This window comes from Peromyscus californicus, unplaced genomic scaffold, assembly GCF_007827085.1.
Source record: "Peromyscus californicus insignis strain IS unplaced genomic scaffold, ASM782708v3 Scaffold_7__1_contigs__length_154581171, whole genome shotgun sequence".
Taxonomy (NCBI): domain Eukaryota; kingdom Metazoa; phylum Chordata; class Mammalia; order Rodentia; family Cricetidae; genus Peromyscus; species Peromyscus californicus.
In genome coordinates this window covers 45511168-45535929 of record NW_026294595.1, presented here as the reverse complement: position 1 = coordinate 45535929, position 24762 = coordinate 45511168, and the positions used below count along the sequence as shown (strand labels likewise).

Here is a 24762-nt window from a genome sequence, read left to right as displayed (position 1 = left end):
TGACCTCGCCTATCACTTGGTAGGCCAGAGCTTCTATACACAGGAAGGAGACGCTGGTGAGGTCCAATAATGTCTTCTCCATGTATCTAGATAAGACCTGGGCTCTTGGCCCTTAGATTGGGGCTAGAGATGAGGGTTTGGGAGAAATCATAGACAGGGAAGGGAATGGTTAGAGTTGACTGTAAGTGAGCGCACCTGCTTCGAGCAGTCGGTTTCCATGACAGTGTCTCTGCTGTAGCTTTCTTCACAACTTGGGCTGTGTAGTGCCCTAGAAAAACATGAGTGCTGCAGTGTTGCCGGCAAAGTCAGAAAGTTCTGTTTGCTCTGCTGCTGGTGATGGGCACACAACATTGACATTGTTGGTCTCCCAAGTGCGTTTGCACTTGATCACTTGAGGGTGATACAGACTTGTAAGTTAGCTGACCCTTAAGTATCAATGATGACAGGTAGGGCTGGACAGAGCTAAGGTGATGGGTGTGCAGACCAAATGGTAATTTTTTTTATGTCAAGGGATTGGGTGGAGTTTGCTTATACACTTCTCCATATTAAACATAAAGATCTGTTGTCTCTTTTTAAAAATATTTGTGTGTGTATTATAGCTGAAGTTTTCCTGTGTCCCACCTGGCCCGTGGTCAGGACGAATCTCTTTCACCCGCCAGTCCTGCAGCTTCTTGGACTCAAGTAGACACACAGGGGCTTATATTAATTAAAACTGCTTGGCCATTAGCTCAGGCCTACCACTGACTAGCTCTTACCTTTAAACTAACCCATAATTGTTATTTCTGTTTAACCCTGTGGCTTGGTACCTTTTCTCAGTTCTGTGTTCACATCTTGCTTCCTCTGTGTCTGGCTGGCGACTCCTGACTCAGCCTCCTCTTCCCAGAATTCTCCTTGTCTGCTTGCCCCGCCTATACCATACTTTCTGCCTGGCTACTGGCCAATCAGCGTTTTATTTATCAACCAAATCAGAGCAACACACGTTCACAACATACAGAAGGACATCCCCAGCAGTACACACACACACGCGCACACACACACACACACACACACACACACGATGTATTGTGCGTGTGCGTGGGTGTAAGTGATACAGCACATGCGTGGAAGTCAGAGAACAACTCTGTGAAGTCCCTCCCTTCCTTCCACCTTCCTGTGGGTCCCAGGGATCAAACTCAACTCAGCCGGCTTGCACGGCGGCGAGTCCTTTTACTCCCTGAGCCACAGCGCCGGCCTGCGTTGTCCCGTTTTTCCAGAATGCTCATCGCTTGTCCTTGGCATCACGATATATGTATGGTTGTGCTACGGAGCGAGGCACAGGTACAGAGAAGAGACCTGCTGGGTCAGAGGCTGAGCCAGAGTCTGTGGGGGTTTCCTGCCCTGGTTCTCCTTCCGGTGCCTTTCTTCTCCCCACTCCCCTTCCTCTTCCTCACACTGGGCTTGTGAAGGCATGGCCTTTGGGAACAGGCCCGGCTTGGATCACATTCCTCTGAGCGGTTGTTTGAGACACAGGGCGATTCTTTCTTCAAGCCTTTGTTCTTATCTGTAATGTGGGGCTCGGGAGTTATCTCAGGGTTTTTAGTACAGGTTGTGTATTCCTTATCTGAAACGTGTGGGAACAGAAGCCTTTCAGATTTTGAAATATTTGTATACCGTTTACCAGTTGAGTAAAGCTAATCTAGAAACCCAGCTGGATTAAGTAACTTATTAGCGACTTTTGCCAAATTTAGTAATTTATGCAAACCACTACGCACAATAGCTGGTGTGTTTTAATTGCTCAGTAAATGTTAATTACAATAGATGTCATTGTCTTGACTATTTTCTCACTAATTCTTTTATGAAAGTTTGTTGTTGTTTCTTTCTCATGGAACTAGGAACCAAATCGAGGGCTTTGCATGCATTTTACCACTTGAATTTCTGTCTGTCTGGAGGTGAGGAGCAGTGTTGGGGAGCTCTGCATTTGATTTCAGCACTGCGTTTCTATTTTTTTTTTAAGCATATAGTTTTTGGATGGCAAAGCAACAAATGCTCATTAAGAGATAGATTAAAAATTTATAAATGCATGAAAAGCAAAACTCACCTGTTATTCCACTTTCAAAAGATAACAGTAATTCATATTTTGTTGTTTATTATATTCTCATAAGTTTTGTATTATGTTCATGATGTCATGATATTTTATAGCTTTTGTTTTGTTTTTTTCCAGACAGGGTTTTTCTCTGTGTAGTTTTGGAGCCTGTCCTGGGTCTCGCTCTGTAGACCAGGCTAACCTCAAACTCACAGAGATCCGCCTGGCTCTGCTTCCCGAGTGCTGGGTGTAAAGGCATATGCCACCGCCGCCTGGCTTATAGCTTGTTATTTTTATTTAATATATATTTATTTTCCCCTTGTACCGTTCTAGGATAGAGCAGTATAACTCAAAACTTGCTTTCAGAGCTGGGCATGGTGGCATATTCCTTTAACCCCAGCACTCAGGAAGCAGAGGCAGGCAGGTGGATCTCGTGAATTTGAGGCCAGCCTGGTCTACATACTGAATTCTAGGACAGCCATGACAGTGAAACCCTGTCTCGAAAAACAAACAAAATAAACAAACAAACCCCACAAAAAAAACAAAAACAACAAAAATTGCTTTCAACATTTTTTATGAAAAATTCCAAATATATGGTCATGTTGAAACCATGTTGAGAATATCCATGTCTGTCATCTATATCTCTTTTTGTGTGTGTGTGATTCCAGGGAATCAAAACTATGTCCCTACCTCCTAGACACAAGGGATCCTCCTGTCATCTCAGCTTCCCAAGTAGCTGGGACCACAAGCACAGGCTGCTTGTCCAGCCACTTTAGACGTCTTGCCGCTTGGTGAACAGGGAGCATAGTCTGACTTGGTGGGATCGGTGCTCCGCGCTGTTTCTCTCAGCTTGTGGTTGGACAGTTGGAGCCCGACTGTTCTGTGGACTCAGGTTCCCTGGACAAGGGCATGAGGAACTGCAGCTCTTCTCTGTAACCTCTCACTTGTTTCTGGTGTCAAGGAACTCGCTGCCCGTTTCCCCGGCCCTCTTGTTTGAAGGACAGCTTCTTTCCCTTAGTTTGGTCAGAATTGGTAGAGGGAGGAGGGCAGGAGGCAAAGTGGGGCAGGCAACCTTGGTGGACACAGGAAGTCCCTCCGGCTTGGGCCACTCCAGTGACTGTTTCGAAAGTTGCCTCAAGGTGCCTGCCTCGCAGGGTGAGGCCAGGCGTGGCAGCCTTACTTTGTGTACTGTTCCCAGCACGTCACCTGTGCTGCGCCCGCCCGTGGTCAAGTGGACTGTGCTTGTTAAAGCCTCAGAACCCTCTGGGCTGCTTCTGCTCTGTGAGCACCTGCTGCCTTTCACAAGCATATTAAACACACACATCTGGCCTGCAAACTTTACGGCCTTTTGCTAAGTTTCAAGTGGCGGGAGGCCCCTGGTATAGAACAGGCCCGAGGTTTTTACTCTTCTCTCCCCACATTTCACATTCCAGGGTGTTCAGTCTCAGTATCACGTCAGCACAGTGACAGGGGCCTCTTTCTGTCTGAGACTGCTGACAACTCTGGCGTGTTCTTTCTCATGGACTCGGCTTTGGACAAAATGTCTCCCAGGAGCTGAGGCCTTGACTTTATATATAGCTGGGCCCCTCAGGGTTAAACACCAGCTTTAATCCTTTTTTTTTTCCCTGCATCTTTTTTTTTTTTTGTTATTTTCCTGAGTACATTGGATTCTTGGCCATCTCAGGCTGATTATTCAAGGTCTGGATCATCTACGTTTCTGGATTTCCTCTCAATAATTTCAGTTCTCAGTGACTGAAGCAGCTAGAATCTTGGTATGAGGAATATGAGGATCGAGTGTCCGGTTATTCCCTATCACATCCCATTCCTTTTTCTCTTCCCTCTCGTTGGGAGAGCCTCTAACTCTGAGACCCCTGGCCCTCAGTTGAAAGGGGTTTTGTCCTGCCTGTTTCTCTTTTACTTTCTGGGATGTTTGTCCATTTCAGTAGACCCTTTTGGTTGTCACAAGGTGTCAGCAAGGAAGCTGCTGCTGACCTCTAGAGATAGAAACCAGTTACCATTACGCATTCTATAACACCCAGTGCAGTGCCCTACCGTAAAGAATTCCCCATCCCGTACGGTATTAGGCTGGGTTGATAAACTCACACTACAGATAGTGGTCCCTTTGTGAAAACCTTCCCAGAAGTGGCATCATATAACACATGAACCAGTGCCACGCTGTTCCATCTCAGAAGGGTTGTCACCATGGATCCATGCATTAAGGGAACTGTTTGGGAGCACATACAAACATGTGTGCGCACCATCTTCTCTGTATGACCGTACTCTCCTAGCTTCGTCTTAGTTAACTAATCAGATCTGTCTTCTAGCCTCTTCTCTCTTTTCTGTTGCTGTGTGCTGCAGCTGTTAATGCCGGGGCTTGCAGTGCTGTCTGGGCTGTTCCAAGTAACCCTTCCGCCTGAACTTCTCACATAGGTAGAACAACAAATATGCGCAGCTGTGGGTAGCTGTTACTTTTTGTTTTCAAATCTCTAGATGTTTCTCCAAAGTTTTATGCATCACTTCTCTTAAGAGCTTAGTAACCCAGTTCGTATGCATCATTCTTGTAGTCTAGCCAACTTGGCCTAGGACCAGGGTAGGTGAAAGCATCATTGAGGTGACCCTGGGGACATCATGACTGACTGTAAGTGGATGGACACTAGGAGAACAAAGAGGGGGCCACCTATGGAACGAGTAAACCTGGTCCTGGTTTTGTCAGGCACACTGTGGGTTTAAGCTACTCCCAGGGTAGGTGATTGGGGGTATAACATACATTCGATCATGTCTAGACTTGGTGTCTTAATATGATTCTGATGAAGATAGCCATAGCTTTGAGTGACAACAGTATTTCTGTCTGTGTTACATGGAAAGACCTCTGGGAGCTTGTTAAAATGCAACTTGCCCTGACTCTTGTAAGACCTCCTGAGAGCAAGTTTTGTCCTTCTTAGAACATGTCCCTTCCTCACCGAAATCATACAGCCATCAGCCAGTGAACAAGGCCAGTTTTTCTTGTGCACTTGTATCCCTAGAGACTGTGTTTGGGAAGTTCTGCTGAGTCTGAAAATGGGTCTTTCTCAGGAAGCCCGGTGGTCCTGATGCAGGTGGCCCACAGCTAATGAAGATGGACCAGAAGTCCTAGCTCTCTGGCTCCCCAGTGAAGTGGGGCTTCTCCACCTGCTCAGGAAGCCTTGTCTCTTGCTAGGTGTTTTCTGTTTCTCTGAAGTCATTGACAGAGTAATTTTTCAGAGCTGTTGTTGCAAGCATAAAAAAAACCCATTGCCTGTCCTGACTATTAATATCTAGAGCTTTCTTACCATTGGGTGGTCTTCATTGAACACGATTTTGACTCTGTGTCCTAAGAAGCCTTTTGGGAATCAAAGCAGGAAGCCCAGCTTTTAGTAAAAGGTCCTGGTCGCTGGCTTGACAACCTTGTGATTTGGGGTGAGGAAGGGACAAGTTGCAAGGAGGTGACATTTGCTTTCAGGAGGTCTGGGAAGGTGTGGGAGTGAGAAGTGAGTCCTAGGCAGGATTTCTCTCAGCTCCCAACTACATTCCTTTAGGGCCGCAGTGCAAGTGCTTATACTCCACACGCTTGGAAATGGTTTGTGTACAGTTTGTCTCATCCTTCTCTGAGTTATGCCTGCAGACCTAAGGATCTAAAATAGTCACGGCTGGAGCATTTTTGAGAAGTTTCCTTTTACATTTGTGGCTTACGGGCTGCGAGACTGGCTTTCTGAGTGGACCCTTGATGACCAGAGCCTGCTGACTCTGAAATGAATGTTTGTAATTTCCTGACAAAATAAACAGCCCAGGCTTGCCTATAAATACACACCAGTGCCTCTCTGTGCTAGATCTCTGGGCCCGTGTGTGTTCTCAGAGGTCTCTTTTCATGGGACGTGTTCCACCCACATCTTTCTGTTAGACATGGCGTCTCCCTGCCAGCTGTGTCTTGGCCTCTGCAATGGGGACTGTGAGTCAAAGACATTTAAAGAAAAACTCTAGGAAGGAATTTCCATCATTCAGTTAAGAAATTAAAACTCAACTGGGGAGTGTAGTTGGAAAATGTAAACCATAGAAAAGGGCCTTTAAATTTTAACATCTTATTGGACCCCCTCCCACTCTCTCTTTGAAGTCCCAAATTGGTTGACTTTAATGAATTTTAAGCTGTGAATACAAATCCTAGAATTCTTAGATAAAATGTGTCAACTGAAAAGCCATAGTATTCTGGGTTGGTATTTTTTCAGCCCTTACATTTAAGATGTCTGTCAAGTAATTCTTAGTCTACCTGACTTAATAAGAGATGTTCTGTCTGATAATGTGAGGTGCCTGAGCTCTTTGAATTTTAGAACAATGAAGTCAAGGAAAGGTCATAAAATTCAATGTAAGGTGGTACAAGAAGACAGATGTGTAGTTTAAACAGCAGTGAAGCAGAAGCGTCTCTTGAACCTGATGGACTTCTTTACTGCGCTTTAACTCATGCGTCCTTTGAGGATGTTAGCTTTACAGTTGGGAGTAAATGGAGAGGGTGATACAGGAAATACATGTTTAATAAACTCAACGTGTGCTGATCTCTAGGGCTGATGGCTGATACAGTATAGCCTTCACCATCCATTCCTACTTGTTTTGATATATAGCTTTTGGTTCGAGGATTTATATACTTATTTTTCAGTGCTGGGGACTAATCCCAGAGCCTTCCACTGGCTGGATAAGACACCTCTCACTGGCTTCAGCCACATTCTTGTGTATACCTTTTACCCGAACATGTTAACATTCACAAGAGAAGCAGAGGGAGTGGAAAATGGAGCGTTATTTTGTTGGTCTTTTTTGGTATTGTGGTTCTTGCTGAAGATGGTTGGAAATATAACCCAGGTCAGATACTATCATGGAATTTAATATGACATTCAAACACCCTTACAGCCTAGACCTCCCCAAGGCTCTGCAGACGGTTTAGTTATTTCCAGCAATGTTTGATATGGCAGGATTCTAGCTCTCTGAAGATTTTGAATGTCCTTTGAGTTCATTGTTCCATGTCAGTCTTGTCAGAAGATGGGAAAATCTGAATCATCTTAAAATTAAAACACAGGGTTTCCATTTCACATTGCACTGGGTGTCATCACAGAGCTCCCTAGCATGGCACAGTTCCTCCAGTGACTTTGAAATAAGATACAGTTTGCCAAGCAGCAGTACATGGCTCGTTTTTCCAGGATGGAGTCCAGGTCCCCACCGTGGCAGCAGCTGACCTGTTGGTTGCCAGTGCTTCCCCCTCCAGATGCTCTCCAGAAACAGCTGGATTCCCAGGTTCAAGGGAGCAGAGGAAAAAAGCAAGGGAGAGATGACTTCCCAGGCCGCCTGCTGCAGGCCTCCTTTCAAAGTTGAGAGAGACGCCAAAGGTGTTCATGTCACATGCCCTGAACGGTAGAACCCCTCAAGTTGTCAAGACATCAAGAGATGTAGCAGTTTCCTGAAGCGAGAGGCCTCTGCCGCCTTCAGTATCCACTGGAATCCAGTGTCACCGGGAAGAATCTGGAGGCTCCCTGGGAAACTAGGGACTAATTGAGCATGTGATTTGCAGGTGTGCCTCGAGGAGCTAGGCGACCTTGAAGGTCGTCTCTCTACCAGTGACATTTATTTGTGTGTTTTATATACAGTACTGAGTTTATAAACCACCTGTTTGCACATCACGAGCTAATTCAGGCCTGTAGACTCTTGCTGACATCTCACTAGCCATCGAGTGAATATAGGCTGTGATGGAGTGACAGGATTAGAGAACAGAGATTCCTTCTCGGTTCATGTTCTAGCCTCCCAGTAAAAAAAAGAAAGTGCATGTTTCTGGTGTGTGTTCACCTGGCTTCCTGCTGTGCTTTGTGAGTTATGGCAGGCTCCCGGGTGAATAATCTCTAAACGAAATCGACTGCCATCTCTGTACTCACTTGGGTTGGCAAATCATTGACAGATAAATGGTTTTACAAGTGACTTGGTGAATCACCAAAGGAGGCAACTAACTGTGCAAACGCCTTGAAGCTTACACACTCGGCATTGTTTGAGAACTTATTTGCATCCAAGGTGGGTGATCCCCTTTGCAGCATTATGTCACACTGAGATAAAGGAGAATTCAAGGGCTAACGGCGATAGCTTATGGCTTGATAACATGTTGGAATGTTGCACCACAGTGTACGTAATTGCAGACACACATTACAAATGGGGAAAGTATGACCTAATGACAACAGCAGAATACAGACTCATAATTGTGAATATATGTGTGAGCCTAGTCTGTGTAAGAGTGTGTGTGTGCGTGAGTGAATGAGTGTAGGCATTTAATATGCCGTCATGATACATTTTGGTAAATGAGATTTTTTTTTTAATGTAGTAACTATCATTGCTTAATATGGTTTCTTTTCAATAAAGGAAGGGAAGAAAGAGCTTCCATTTACTAGATATTTCCTAAAAGCCTCACAAAGCATTCGATATAAGAATACCTATACAAGCAGAGTATTTAAATTCCATCTTTCGGTTTTCTGAATGTTTCTTTAGAGGAAGGCAGTGCACCTGTCTGGACACCCACCTGTAAGAAGGATGGAGCAGTTCTCGCTGAAGTAACTCTTTACTGTGTGGAAATGCCTCCTTCTCTGCTCTCCTCTTCTTACTATGTACTTGGGAGACAGTGGCAGCCTGGTTTCCAGGAAGACTCCTTCCTGCAACCTGCAGGACTTTTATTTTTTTGACTATGATATTGGAGGTGGATCAAACAATGTGTGGTAGCCAGTCCTTTAAAATTGTCACCTGGAGCAGACTAGCCATATTTTTGTTGAATGGGCCAGCCTTGGTGGAGTTTGGGGAAGGATGGAAAGAATAATGGATATTTGTATATCTAAAATACAGTGGAAGCCAGTAGAAACAGTGATTATATATTTTATTTTAATCCTGAATGCTTTCTTCCTGCAATTATCTTCCAGTCCACCATCAGCAAATGCTGTGACTCTAGGTCCAGGTACATCCCCCGGTCCAACCACTTTCTTCTGCCAGGCTGCCTCTTCTCCTGCCATCACCACCTTGGGCTTGCATATCTGCACAACTCCTTAATTCACCATGCTCCATCTGATTGTGTCATGTACAGCTTTACCTCCACACAGGACCCCAGAGTAACTGTTGTTGTAAAATACAAACCAATACAATATAAACCCTTTCTATAATGTTCCAAAGCATTCTTCCTTGTTTATATGACGCTGTGTGTGATTGGGCCCTGCCTCCCTGCCTGGCCACTGGTGTCTCTGTTTCCTGAATTTTCCAAACTCTTGTTTGCTGCAGACAAAGGCATTAGGATGCTCATGCTGTGCTCTCCTTTTGGGATACTGTAGATTTTTGTGGGGTGATTATTTTTCACCCGAGGTCAGCAGCTCAAGACAGCTTGACTGAGTATCGTAAGTAGTTTAATGTTAACTGCAGTCAGTGTCTGTTATCACACTTACTGCAATCTAAAATTAATCTTGTTCGTGAGTTTTTGAAATCCTTATCGCCTCCCACATTAAAATGTAAACTCTGAGAGGGCAGAAAATGTATTCTGTGCTTCCTTTCCAGCAGCTTAACTAGTGTATGGTACATACTGGCCACCCCATAAAATTTATTGACTAAATAAATGAGCACATATTCAGCTTTGTGCCTTTCCTGGAACTCACTCTATAGTCCAGGCTGGCCTTGAATTCACAGAGATCCGCCTGCCTCTGCCTCCCGAGTGCTGGGATTGAAGGTGTGTGCCACCACTGCCCGGCCCTCTGTTGCTTTTATAAATTAAATTTATTAAATTAAATTAAATTTTATAAATTAAAATTATTTCCAACTCCAAGATATAGTTATTCCGTGTATGGTTAAAGTAATATAGTGATTATTATACAGTCAGTAGGTGCCATGCTTTCTATCATGTGTCTGCTCCTGCCTCCTTTAATGAGGGAGGATTTGTCAGAGCTGTTCATCCATTTATATTGATCCCTCACGTCTTCCCTGGGACTAGATGCACCAAAGTGCTGGCTTTGCCACATGACAGAGTGAGACTAATTATAACATTAGGATGCTCAGTCTCTGTCTTGGGTTTTTCTAGGATTTCGGTCCACACCCTATGTTAGTAGTCCATAGTTGAGAATCCAGAACTAAGAGCTTGCACAAAAGGCTTTGGGGGTTATCTTGGTAGCAAGGTAAATCACAGAGTAGTTAACAGTCTTGTAAGCACCTGAAATTCAAGGTAGAAACATTAGTTAACTGAAAACCTGGCAGACAGTGAGGACAAAAATCTTTAAAAAGCTAAATACTTCTTTCTAAGTAGAATAAATGAAACACAAAGGAAATACAGAGGTTTACCTATTAAAAGATCAATTTAACAAGTACTTATCAATCTAATCAACATAGCCACTAAAAATAGTAGTAAATGAATAACTACCTGGTCACTGAAACACATCATCCTAACATCTCTTAGGGGAACACAGCAGACTGCTTCTAGTGTGGAGGTGTGCCACACATCTGAGTACCTGGATGTACACTCTGAGAGTATAGTTTCAGTATAGGAGGGCTAAGGATATAGTTCAGTCTGTAAAGTACTTGCCATCTGGTGATGAGAATGTGAGTTCAGATCGCCAGCACCCACATAAGAAGGAGAGTATGGGTGCTGGAGAGATGGCTTAGCAGTTAAGAATACTAGCTGCTGTTGCAGAGACCTGAGTTTGGTTCCTAGCACCTACATGGTGATCCATAAACATCTGTAATACCGGTGCTGATCATCTCCTCTGGCCTCCACGGTACCAGGCACCAAGGTACACATAAATGCATACGGACAAACATTCATATTAATAAACTTAAATAAATAAAACTTTAAGAAAAGCTACAATCCCAGTGCTGGGAGGCAGAGAGAGGAAGAACCAAGGGCTCTCTGTCCAGCCAATCAGTGAGCCCCAGTTTCAGTTACAGACACTGTCCTTTAAATTAACAAGGCTGTTCTCTGGATTCACACGCACATATACACCGGTACACCCACAACCACACATACACAAACACACATGTATATGCATACATCCACACATATCCACAAAATAGTTTCAATAAAATATATTTGCAATGACATTTTCTTATAATATCGGGTAATTTGCATGTGTTGAATTTAGACAGTGTTGCTATTATGAAATCTATTTAATGTTTGTATTACAGAGGACTTAATATATACTGAACAAAACCAAATACAGTGATCTGGCTGTTCTTCCATATTTTCTGTGTAGCCTTAGCTACTCATCCTATTTGAAGTCCCATGCTTTCTAGATTAATAAAATAAATTTCCAGAGAACAGGTATTTTTCTATTGCAACTTCGAGAAGGGAAGCTTGCCTAGGTTCACAGTTCCAGAAGGACGGGGGCCATCATTAATGGGAAGCCTGAATGGTAGCAAGCAGATTAGAGCAGGATGCTGACCATTCACATCTTGGACCACAAGCATGAAGCAGAGAGATTACAGTGGGAATGGCGCACGTCTTTGGAACCATAGGCCTACCCTCTATGACCATCTTCCTCCAGCCAGGCCACACCTCCAAAGTCTCCCAAGCAGCATTATCCATGGGACACCAAGTATTCCAGTGCCCGAGACTATGAGGCATATTTTTTTTTATCCACACTGTCACAGAAGCCCAATTTAATTGCTGGAAATAATTCTAAAGTTTTTATTACCCTTGGTCCACTGAGACAGGAAATAGACTTGTTCTTTTCTCTATAGCTAGTTTCTCAAATGCAACTGAAAGTCAAGTACTGAATGTATATAGGATGTTGAATTGTCAGCTGTATAAAGCTAAATACACAAAATCCTTAAATATGGTTCCTCAGAGTGGATTTTTTTTCCTTCTGCATTCTTAAAAGCAGGAGAACCTTTCCATCTTGCTTTGCCACAGAAGCCAGGAAGTTGGTTAGTGGTCTCTAGGTCCTTTGCTTCCTTGGAAGGAGGTGAGTGCCTGGAAGCTTTGTGTTTATATAAAACTGGTGGTCCATGGACCAACAGCATCCTGTTGCTTAGGACGATACAGGAAGGTACAGCGCAGACCCAACATATTCCCCAGGTCAACTGCACACCTTCACAGAAAGATATCCAGGTGACTCCTATAGCCATCTCACTTTGTGCAGACTCTTCACACTTTGGACCCTGATGCAAGACTGTAGGAAGAAGCCACCTTCTGATCCCTCGCCAAGCTCCCATAGGCGATTGTGAGACCTGAAGCTGGCTTCCATTAGGAAGAAACCCGCGGTTGAAACTAGTGGACACAGGGATTTCCAGCATGCTGTGCTTTACCCAGGGCATATCTGTTGTTCTGGGCTCTTCCTCTGGGCGTTTCTCCTCTTTATTCCTGCTCAGCATGTGCTCTCAGCCCTCCAGGGTTGTCAAGACATTGTTGTCCTCTACAGTGTAATTTGTACCTTCATCCCTTATAGCTGTGCTCAGCAGTCATCTCAGACTAGTTACCTGCTTTCCCCGCTCTTGGTTGGAACTTTGGGCAGAAACTCGCCTGGCAAGGGAGACTAGATAGTTCGGTCCTGAAGACTGAACTCTGATGCTGAGGTAAGGAAGGCAGTGTTCGAATGAATGGACTTCTCTTTAAAAAAACAAAAACAAACAAACAAACAAAAACCTAAAAAAAAAAAAAAAACCCAGCTCTGTCCTTGAGCTGGGGAAACTGTTTAGTTACTTGTTGCTTCATGAATACAGTAGCTAGGGATGTTTAGTTACCTGAGCATTGGATACATTTTATCTTGAACAATGAATCTTTTCTCCACAAAGAAAGTTTTCTGTGTAACAGTTACTGTGTGGTTGTAATTCTTGTATTCAGAGCCATCCACCAGCGATGGGATTCACAGTGGGACCATTAAAAGGAAATGAACAGGAACCCAGCCTCAGCGGGATCAGGAGTGATTCTTTAGAGGTGTTAAATCAGCACATTCTCCGGATGTAGTGCTGTCAGCCCTTTCCTCGCAGCGTCCTGTCCATTCCTTGGTTAGGACTCAGGGTGTCTGCAGTCAGGCTGCTTTGAAGCAGTGTTGCCTTGGGCAAGTTACTGCTGCGGCTGGACCTGATTCCTCAATTATAAAAGCAAAAGACAGTAGTTACCTTCCTCTCTGCAAGGCTCTCAGTACTAACTGCTGTCATACATTCAAGGGTAATGTAAAAATTTGGGTCTGACACATACTTGTTAAACAGTGTACAGACTGTCGCTCTTACTGTGATTATCCTAGACACTTGGATGGAGGTTGTGGGCACGCCAATGACCTTTCAAAGAAGGCCTCCAAAGTTGAGTGTTGTCCTTAGAGGCTGACAGCGAAATTCATGCTTAGCCTATAGGTTCTAATGTAATCAGTTGGGAGAAAAGATCTCCACACCCCGTTATCCATCATCTGCTTTGAAGACCCCGAATTCCCAGCATAGTGTCCAGAGTGATGGTTTCTTCCTTTTAATACAGAGCCAGTATGCATGGAAGTAGGAACTCTTTGTATTCACACTCTTCCCCTTTCAGATGGCTTAAGGTTGGAGCAGTGCGACAAAGTAGAGAGGCCACTGCCATGCTGTGCATGTTCAAAGTGGGACACTTGTGCCTTTTGGCTTTTGCCAGTGGGTGTATCTGTTTATCTGTGCGAATGGTAATGGACATTCCTTTGTGGAATGTTGGCTTCCATTTGGCTGATTTAATCAGTAGAACAAGTGGGTTTTGCTGGGAGGAGCTACTGCCCCCTCAGAGCAGAACAGGAAAGTTTTCAGTCTTGCCAGAGGTGGGTGAGGACTTCAATGTGACCCTTGGCTGAGTGTAAAAATCAGACTTTTCTCTGTAGACTGTTTCTCTGTGGAATGTGCGCATCCTATGGTTCAGGACCTGAGAAAGTATATCCTGAGAAAGGGATGGAGGGTTGTCACGGCCCTCTGCCTCGTACCAGGTTCCCCTGTTCTTTAAAGTGGGAGGTTCCCAGCCTCTTCTGACAGCACCTGGCTCCTCAGGGTAAGCTGTGCGGTGACTCCTGACTCCAGAGCTGAATGAGGTGTCCTGCAAATGAGAAGTGCTTTGGGGTGGGCGGCTTCCAAGACCTGCCTGGTGCTCAGAGTTCCCTGCTGCATCCTGGCAGCTACTGGTTCGCACAAGGAGCAGTGCAGAGGTGGAGTTAGCATGGGGATTGGGAGCTCTTCCCCTTGGTGACACCTCCGCTTTATGTGGACCCAGGATGGAACACACTTCTCCCTCCCTGGTCCACCAATGGCCTCCCCAGGGGCGGGATGATACTTACCAGAGCCTTCTGTTTCCTAAGCAGTGGCTGAAGGACCACGAGCCTGTAAGTGCCAGGATGAAGGGCGTGGGGCATCTCTGGGAGCCTGGAGGAAGTGACTGGCTCTGCTTGAGGTTCTTCCAGAAGGCTTCAGCTCCAGTGCTTCGTCGTCAGTCCCTGGAGTATATTGTTTCCCCTTTCTTCCTTCATAACAAAACCGGGTGCTGTTTGCTAGTGAAGAGCTTGTGTGTTTTACTGCAAGAGGTAGTCTCAACATCGGAAATAAAGTTCTAGAAAACAGTTTTATCTTTGAGGGGCTAGACCTACTCGAGTGCTTCAGACTATTTCTATGTTCTGGTGCTGGTGCACTGAAGCCTCCCTCACACATGCTATGTATGGCATGCACTACCACTGAGTGTTCAGTGCATTTTTAATTGGCAAGTAAACATATTCACAGAGGTGTGTGTGTGTGCGTGCGTGTGCATGCACATGCGGTGTCTTCCGTATATTTAAGAAAAAAAAAAAGAACCTGCTACTAATCACATTGAATTGGGTGCAGTTTAGCAGCATCATAACACATATTTAGCATTCTGGATGCTTAACTCATGCTTATTATTTACCAAGATGTCCCTAAAAATAATGTTCATTATTGATGACTGTTAAACTGTTACGGGTTTTCTTCCCAGTCCATGTACCTCCTGCAGGAGATTTGAGCATAGTTTTCCCATCCTGCTCTTCACTTGTTGGGTTAGTGTAGTTTGAAACCAAAGGTAAGCTTGGTTACATTCTTTCTAGCTTGATTCCATACCCCAGTTTCCTGCTATCTCACTTCAGATCAGAACCTGGGGCTACTTTTTGTTTTTCCGTGGCATTAATTAGGTGGTTTTCTGATGAGTTCCATACAGGGGCCACCTTGCTTGTTGAGGACTGTGACCTCTAAATGCCTTGCCAAGCTGGCTTGCTCAGGAAGGTCAGAGGTGAAATGTAAGGATGTTTTGCAGTCTCTGTGTCTCTGTCTGTCTGTCTGCCTGTCTGCCTGCCTCGATCTCTCCCTGCCCCCCACCTTAACCCTTTTCATTAGTTTGGCAAAGGCAGAAGGGCATATAGCTTAGCTGTCTCACATACAAGTTCACCATGTCTGTGGCTGTGTTGGAAAATGTGGCTTTGTTGTGTCGGACTCTGTATAGCCTCCCGGTGTTGTCCATTCGTGTAGACAGAACACCCGTACAATTTCTTTTATACATTAATGCATATAGCATCTGACATGTGATACCTCTCTCCAATTGTCCTTCTTTATGAGTGACTTGAGATGTCACCGTATATTCCTGTTCACAGGGAATGAGGCAGGTGGCAGAGGCATAGCTCTGTGAGGTTTGTTCTCTTTGTAGAAACAGCAGGCTGAGTAGAGGGCAACGTCTAATAAACCAGTTTGGGCCAGTTCCCTGAAACATGACCATATAATGTTGAACTATTTGCAGTGTGATAATTTTTATTGATGCGTATTATTTGTACATGTTACTGGGGTTTATAAGGGTATTTTCATATCCGTATATAATGTATTTAGAGCGTGTTCCCTCTTATACACCGCAGCATCCTTTGCCTTTCCGACCTCTTCCCATTCATTAGTCCTCTTCATTTTCCTAGTCAGTTTTGCTTCTACTTTCATGTCATACATAGATGTGATTCTACATATGTAACATATGGCATGTCATAGAGTTCGTACATGAGATGTATTATTTTACTTTCATGTCATTTATATATGATTTTTATGTGACTATATAAAATTCAGGATCCATGAATCATAAATAATATGCCATGTTTGTCTGAGATTGACTTAGTTCCCTTAATCTCAGAGTCTTCATTTCCATCTGTTTTGTTGCAAAGAATATGATTTTGTTATTTACAACTTACCGTGAAGTCTCAAATGAGCATATTTTACATTATGTCCAGTTTGGTTTCATGCCCCAAGTTCCTGCTTTCTTGGTTACTTTTTTTTTTCTGTGCTATTAGCTAGATGGTTTTTGGTGAGTTTAGCTATTGTGAACAGTGCTTCAATAAACACCGATGTGCAAGTATCTCTGTGATAGGCTGACTCAGAGTTCTTGGGCAAATGCCCAGGAGTGGTATAGATGGGTGATATGATAGATCTATTTTTAGTGTTGTGAGGAACCTCCATGCTGATTTCCATAGTGCCTGAACTGGTTCACAGTCCCACCAGGGCTCTCTAAGGGTTCCCATTTGTCATTAGCCTTGCCAGCATTTACTCTTTGTCTTCTTTATTGACTGCCCTTCTGACTAGGATGAGTCTGGAGTCTCAGTGTAGTAGTAATTTGCGTGTCTCCAATAGCCAGTACCGGTTGGTTGGACATACTTTCACATGTTGATTGGCCAGTTGTCTGTCATCTTTTGTGTTTTATTGTATTTGTTGTGTGCTCGTGTGTTAAGGCCAGAGAACGTGAGATGTCTTCCTCAGTTGCTGCCCACCTTCCTTTTTGAGACCGAGCGTCTCACAAACCTAGAGTTTATTGATGTAGCTAGATTTGCTAGCCAGCCGGAACAAGGGATCCCCATGTCCCTTCCTTCCTAGGAATTATAGGCTGGGATTATAGGCTCGTGTGATTGGCTTTCTTTACATAAGTGCGGGGATCCAAACTGGGTCCACATTCTAGTGCAGCAAGTACTTTACCAACTGGACCATCACCATCATACTTCAACATTAGCCGGCATGTTGGTAGGTTTGCTCGGTTTTGGGTTACTTAGTTTTTTAAGTGCGTTGTGTATTCTAGATACTTATCCCTGGTCACACCTGAGTTTAGCAAAGATCGTCACCTGTTTCGCAGGATGCTCCTTCACTTGGTTGTTTCCTTTGCCGTGCAGAAGCGTGAATTCACGATGTCTCGTTTGTTGCTGTTATTTCCTGTGCAAATAGAGTTCTGTCCAGATAGCCCCAAGCTGCACCTTGAGGTGTTTTCTCTACTTTTTTCTCTTAACAGTTTCAGCATTTCAGGTATTCCATTACGGTCTTTGATCCATCTGAAGTTGGTATTTGTACAGGGTGCGAGATAAGGATCAAGTTTCACTCTCTTACATGTGAATATTTAATTTCCCAGCACCATCAAACCAGTTATGTGATTAATTTTCATCTAGACAGATGACAGCTTTATGCACATGACCTAATAGATATTTTAAAATTTGGACCATCAGGTAAGAATGGGTACTGCTGGGAAACCAAATACCAGTCTTATTTTTAAGCAAAATGTGGCCCGAGGGAAGCTTCTGCTTGACTCAATGTTTGTATGTTGAAAACAGCAACAACAAATGCACCATCAACCTTAACAGTTTGGGAGATCTCACACAAATCTGGCTTTACAGCTTTTCTCCCAAGTCCAGACAAGGTTTCCAGGCTAAGTGGCTGTACCTCTGTGAATCTCATGTGTATCCATTCACCAACATCCCCCCTGGTCAGTTTCTGGCCCTCCTGTGACTGGTTGGCTTTGTGGGCTGTAAGGTTGGATATAAATAGAACAGAGTAAGCTGGGGAAAGAGGACTGGAAGAAAGCATGTGAGCCAAGGCCATTTGTTTTGTGTACGATACACCACATGCCAACACTTCTATAAAGAAAACCTGATATGGCTCTGGACTGTACTCACTGGCAGAGTGGATATATGGCTGATGAACATAATTAAGAGGCCTTTCTGTGTGCTGGGAAAGGCCTAGCCCTTATTAAGTTTGGCTTGGTGTTCCTCATCTAAGTAGGGGGTGATGATAGACTTCTTTCCAGTGGCCATTGTGAATGTCAGAGGTGAATGCCATGCCCAGACCCAGCCGTACAACTTAGGGGGAAGTTGTTACTGGGAAATTCACTGTATCCTGACTTTAACATAAACCAACTTCGTTGTGGATTAAGTGTGTGTGTGTGTGTGTGTGTGTGTGTGTGTGTGTAACATTCTAGGTGTTACTGGTTATTAGAGGGAAAGATACTGCTTATTTTAGGAGAATGTTCTTTTAGCACAAGAGCTGAATAAATTAGGGTACATCAATGCCATGGAATATTATACATTATTAAAATGACAAGTTGATGGGATACCATGTGACCTGGACAGACTTCCTTAAAGAGCAATGCTAGCTGTACTGTGTGCCAGCTTGATACAAGCTAGAGTCATCAGAGAAGAAGGAGCCTCAGGTGAAGCAATGCCTCCATAAGATCCAGCTGTAAGGCATTTTTTCTTTTAGTGATTAATGGGGGAAGGACCAGCCCATGGTGGGTGGTGCCATCCATGGGCTGGTGGTCCTGGGTTCTATAAGAAAGCAGACTGAGACATTCATGAGGAGCAAGCCAGTAAGCAGCATCCCTCCATGGTTTCTGCATCAGCTCCTGCCTCCAGGATCCTGTCCTGTTTGTGTTTCTGTCCCAACTTCCTTCAGTGATGAACAGCAATGTAGAAGATAAGCCAAATAAACCCTTTCCTCCCCAACTTTCTTTTGGGTCATGGTATTTTATCACAGCAACAGAAACCCTAACTCAGACACTAGCTAAGATTTAATTAGAGCTTATTGTATACTGGACACAACTCCAAGGGTTTCTCATGAATTAATTTGCTAGATCCTGACAACCCCCTTTAAGCTGGGTATTCTTATCACCATCTAATAGATAAGAAACTGAGGCATGGAGAAGTTAAATAATCCATCCAAGGATAGACAGTTAATATGATGTAGCTTTAGGTTGTGAACCTATATAATCAATGGTCAGAGATGGTTTAAAGTTATGTCTTAGGATAGATACTAAAGTTGATTACATCAAGTCTTACTATAGAATATTAATTTATCAATCACTGCTGCCCAATTCTCTTGAGTGATCTTTTGCATTTTAGGTTCTCCTGAAGAAGTATTTAGCCTTTGGATTCCAACTGTAGAGCTCTTTTTCTTCCCTTCAAACCAACAGAACCTTCCTGATGCTAACTAAGCACTGGTTCTGACACAGAGGAGCTTTGGCCTGAGTCCCTTAGGTGATATACACATACAGTCTATCAGTAAAGTTGGCCTTCTTCATCGAGTCCCAACAGGAGTGCCTTATATTTACTGGGTTGCTGTTTTCCAGGAATGTGAAACACGTTATGCTATTGAGCCATGCAAGTAGATTTTTATTAGTCCATTAAGGAAGTTGAAGTTTAGACATTAGGTCTAAAGTCACAGAGGGAATCCATACCTTTGATGAGCAGAATCTTCATTGTGGTAGTTTGAATGAGAATGGCCCCATAGACTCATGTTTGAATGCTTGGTTCTCAGTTAGTGGAACTGTTTGGGAAGGATTAGGTGTGACCTTGTTGGAGTAGGTGTGCCCTTGTTGGAGGAGGTGTGTCACTAGGGTGAGCTTTGAATTGTAAGCAAGGCTCCAATTCAATGTTTTCTTTATAAGAATTGCCTTAGTCATGTGTCTCTTTACAGCAATAGCACAATGACTAAGACAGTCATCCAACCTCGTTTTTAAAGCTCTTGCTAACCTAAGATGTGCAAAGTACAGTGATTTACCAAAGGCCCTTCAGGTGATTCTTGCCTCTGGTTACTGACTTAATTAGGTCAGAACTTGTAATTAGCATGGCATTCACCACAGGTGTCAGTGGGAGCGTGGCTAAGAATAGACACTGAATGGCTTTGTGTCCGTCTTCTGGGGCTGCTATAACAAAATATCATAGTTCAAGTGGCCTGAACCACAGACTAAAATTTACTTCCATAGTTTTGGAGTCTGGGCCGTGTAGCTCAAGGTGCTGGCCAACTTGTTTTCTGTGAGTCCATCTTCCTGTATGCAGACCCAGTACCTTTTCTCTGGGTGGGAAGAGAAGAAAGTGAATTCTTCCTTGTCAATTATGATACCAATATGATATGGATGAACCTTTGATTTCTATGCTACCCCACAAAGCTTCTTTTCTAAGTTTATTGTGGGTTGGGGCTTTTTTTTTTTTTTTAACCATATGTATTTTTAGTATGTAGCAAAAGCTCAGGCCACTGTAGCTGCCTAGCCTGGTCTTTATTCTTCACAGGAAATGATCGTGTAGAAGGCTTTATTCCACTTGCATCAGGAGCAGTCACCTTTGGACTTTTATCTTCTAGTGAATTGCCTGCCACATGGTAGGACTTTGGCTATTTGCTGATGAATTAATATCAGTGATGACGTCTTGTTGCCTTTTTGTGCCTGAAGTTTTCTTGTGACTGTTACGTCTATGCTTTCAAGTTAGGTAGCCAGGGAGTGGTGTTTCAAGGGGTTGTTACTTCATTAGGCTCTGTGAACACTGGTTTATATAAGGGAAACGCTTCTAAGTTAAGTAGGAAGGAATAAGGTGCTGGGGGCTGTGTTAAGTCACAGGAGACCCTCACTAAGACGTTGGCTTGTGGTTAAAGATAAAATTTGCATCTCTGTTTCTAATTTTCACAACAGAAAAGCATGATACTATATGTTTCTCATTTTCTCTTAAGTTGTTTAGGAATGAGACATTTTGTAGCAGCACTACATGCAAGGAGGAATTTGTTACATGGGTCATAGAATTAAGAACTTTGACCTTACTGTTTAGACATTTCTGGCAATACTGATAGGATCTTTTTCTTTTCCTTCCTTCCTTCCTTCCTTCCTTCCTTCCTTCCTTCCTTCCTTCCTTCTTTCTTTCTTTCTTTCTTTCTTTCTTTAATAAAAGAAACACTGAAGTCTCTGTTAGTTTCTTTCAAACTTATTGAAATCCAAAGTTACAACACTAAATGACATATCCGGAAAGTATTTCTTTTGGTAACTCCAAGTGTGAGGGCAGCTGTGCAGTTTCCTGGTGCTTACCTCAGTTCAAACAACAGTCCAAACGAGGAAATGAGACTACAGGCCCACCAAAGACAGACCTGTACCCTGGTAATGAGCTGAAGGAACTGTCACAGTCTGTGATCGTCATGATTTCTACCTAAAACTTAGAAGCTGTTCTTTGCCTGGCATTACCAAAGAAATGAATTGACACAGATTGACTTAAAACTGCCTGAAAAGACAGAAGAGATCATTTTTTTTTTAGTCTGACATATGGACCATCATCCTATAGAATGTTTTAATTCACTTTGCAAAGGAGTCTGGAATAAAATGAGAAATGTTCAAGGCTTCCTGGTCCCAAGGATGATAGTTATTAGGAATGCACCATGGAATGTTAGGGAATCATATTTCAACATTAAGCAAAGGCTCTGTTGAACATTTCTTGCTTCCATCTTACTTCACATTGCTTAATACTTGTTTATTTCCTGGATTTCTAAGCCTACATTTTAAGGCTTCCTTTTAATCTGTTCAGCAAAGTACATAAAGATCCTTAAAGCAATCCTGCCTTATTATTTCTAAATGGCCCTTTGAAAAATTTGAAAGTCACCTCTTCCTTTCGTGTCAAAGCATGGATTTCCTTTACCCCTGGGACTCTTCACTCTAGTACAGCAGGCTTTCAGGTTTTGATCACGACTCACAGTAGAACATGCTTTGAATCAAAGCTGCACAAAGCTGTTCTTTACCCCTCCTTGGCAAGCTGCATTCTGAAGCTTCCTTCCAGAACCCACACCGAATTCATGACCAGTGTGTCTTGGCTGGCAACTTGGAACAAAACAAACACACACACACACACACACAAACACACACACACACACACACACACACACACACACACACACACACACACACACACACACACACCACAACTGGCATGCCTTGTTCTGAAGTTCCAAGCCTATGTTTTACAATTATTGCAGGAAGGAAAAAAAAATCCCTTCTCTTCTGCCTCACTGTGAGGTGGTAGACTTGGTCTTTAGGATCCCCTCTCCTTTTAACTTGCCTTTCGTAGATAAAGGTATCTTCTGGATTCAGAGTGAAAGCTCCTAGCGTTCAGTAGATGATTATATCCTTTCTTGCTATCGCAGTGGGCTTCTGCCATAGAGCTTCATAGTTACTGTGTAGAGATAAAGCCATGACTCTTTAGTTGGCTGTAATTCTAATGCAGTAAGAGTCTCATAGAGCCAGAGACTTCTCACTTCTTCTGCTTTTGAGAGTTCTTATTTGTGACCACATTCCTAAATGTATTAGTGGAAGTCTGGCTTTGTAAGTCAAGGGCAGATGGGAAGGTCTGATGTTATATCCACCCGTTGGGTCCTTTCTGGGAGCTAGCTTGCTTTCTGTTCTTCAGTTACTCTGATTAGACAATACTCGGGACTGAGTATTATGGGAAGAGTAGAGGGATAGGGAAACTGATGGTCAGTGATATGGCACACTGCCAGCCACTAGTTAAAATGTTTGTCGATTTCTCTGCTGGGTCCCAGGGCCACTGCTAACCAGCTCCTCAGCACTTTCTCTGTGGCTCCCTTCAATGACAGTCTCTTGTTCTGGGGACCTGAAAACACATTTTGCTATCAGCAGGACTCTTTGTAGTGTTTGACTTGATATCTGGAACATTCTGTATCTAACCCAAGTCTGTGGTCTGTGAGGCCAGCCTGGTGGGACTGAGGCTCACCAAGGCCCTGAGTTTGGGAGAGGAAGGCCATGTGGCACAGTAGTACTCTTCCTGTTCCTGGAAGGGAGGCTCGCTTTTCTCTAGGTTGGTTCTCTTTGGTTGAGCCATTGAGTACTGAAGAAATATTTTCCTGGCAAGACCAAAGCAAGCGAGGAAGGGCGGACTGTGCTCTGGCTTGTGGGAAGTAGACAAGCAGCACAGATGTGGGCGTCTGGCACACTGACTCAGATCCCAGCCCAGGCACTTCCTTAGTAGCTATGTGACCTTGGACGATGTTGCCAGGTTCCCATTTTCTCACATATAAAATGAGGCTGATATAATAAAAACATTCAAGCTTTAATGGGAATTTTAGGGCTATAATGCTACTTGCCGAGGTGGTCAGCACATGGGGTTCACATAGCTTGGGCTTCTGTGTGTGGAAGCCTTGAAGGGAGAGAACCGGGTGGGAGCACTGAGCAGGTCCTCCAGGTCCCTAACTACCTAGGTCAGCAGTCCCCAGCTGATGTGGGCGGGGGCGCACACCACCTTTCCTAAATTAGCACTTCCAGTGAACGTTAGAGAGTCACATCTGTCCCCTTTTGGACAGTCCTGGGCTCAGGCTGCGTTCTTTTATTGGATGTCTAGGAGTAGGAGAGAATTTATGTGCTTGGGAGGCCATTTTTTGGTTTCATCTGTGGAATTAAGATGCCTTACTCTGGGGTCTTTTGCCCTGATGGAATAGAAATCTGATTAGAGGCTCTTGGTATTGTGCCATAAATCGTTACCCCTCTACATTCTGTTCCTATAAAACACAGATAACAATGTGCCTCCATCTTTTAGGAGTTTGAGTGCATTAGCTAATGATCAAGAGACCTTAAAAACATGAAATTTCCATGAGTGCCAAGAACTTTTGTAATGACACATTTGCATTATTTTGTTTGACAAAATCCTTAAGAGCTGCGTTTTAAACAAGAGAAACCTAGGACGGATTTCTCTTTTCTTAATTGGAGAGCAAGAGCTGAATCCCTGGGAGTGTTCAGGATGTTAACCCTCAGGAGCTCGGGGAAGTCCTGAAGTAGCTCAGGAACAACTGGCTTGGGTTGCAGAGACATGGAGGCCGAGCGTGATATAGACGTGTAGTTGTGTCCTCAGAGAGACACCTGGAAACCTTGCTCCTCTTGGACTGAAGGGCTTCTTCAAAGATGTCACTGGTAATACGTTGAATCCCTTCAGTCAGAGCCTTAAAATAACAGACATTTTAAAAAAAGAGGTGCATACACGGTGATAACCTGGTGCCATTTGATGGCTGATGTTTTTTATTTTGTTTCAGGCAGTGGAGCGACGGCCGTGGTTCAGGCAGCCCTCTGCAAACCCAGGCAAGAACGTGTAGCCATAAAGCGGATCAACCTGGAAAAATGCCAGACGAGTATGGATGAGCTATTAGTGAGTATGAGGGGAGGGGATGCCTGCTGCTGGCTCTTCCTGGGCAAGCAGGAAGAAGACCTGGGCTTGTGGAGATGGGTGAGACGAGAGCATAGTGTTGGTGGATAGTGTTTCTTGGGAATCTACCACAACCCTGAGTTGTTCTCTGCCTCATGAATAAGTAGCTGTGATGTGCAGTTTTCAGGCTGCACAGCCCCAGTGGTCTCAGTGTGACACTCCATTTTATACACATTCTATATACAAAGGAGCACATTCCACATGCTGACCTGAGGTCATGTGATTTCTGACCCCAGAGTTCAGATGTCCGCCTTCTTCTGGGCCTTATCTAAGAGTTCATGACACAGCGATGAATTCCTCCAGAAGTATTTTTTTTTTTTGGTCATTTCTGCTTTTATAAGTCACAAAATCATATACAACTTTAAGTTTTCGGGTTTTTTTCTTTTTTTTTTTTTTGTAATGTACTATAGATTGCATTTGGCTGACGATACTAGTTTGTTACTCTTATGT

At 43.7% G+C, this 24762-nt stretch overlaps 1 protein-coding gene across 1 annotated transcript in view; it reads left to right on the top strand.

Moving 5' to 3' along the window:
- Stk39 (serine/threonine kinase 39) overlaps window positions 1-24762 on the top strand; it is a 273793-nt gene that overhangs the window by 42239 nt on the left and 206792 nt on the right. The window contains exon 2 of the mRNA XM_052722942.1: window positions 24143-24255. Within this exon, the coding sequence (XP_052578902.1) occupies window positions 24143-24255 (113 nt within the window). The remainder of the gene's footprint in view (window positions 1-24142; window positions 24256-24762) is intronic.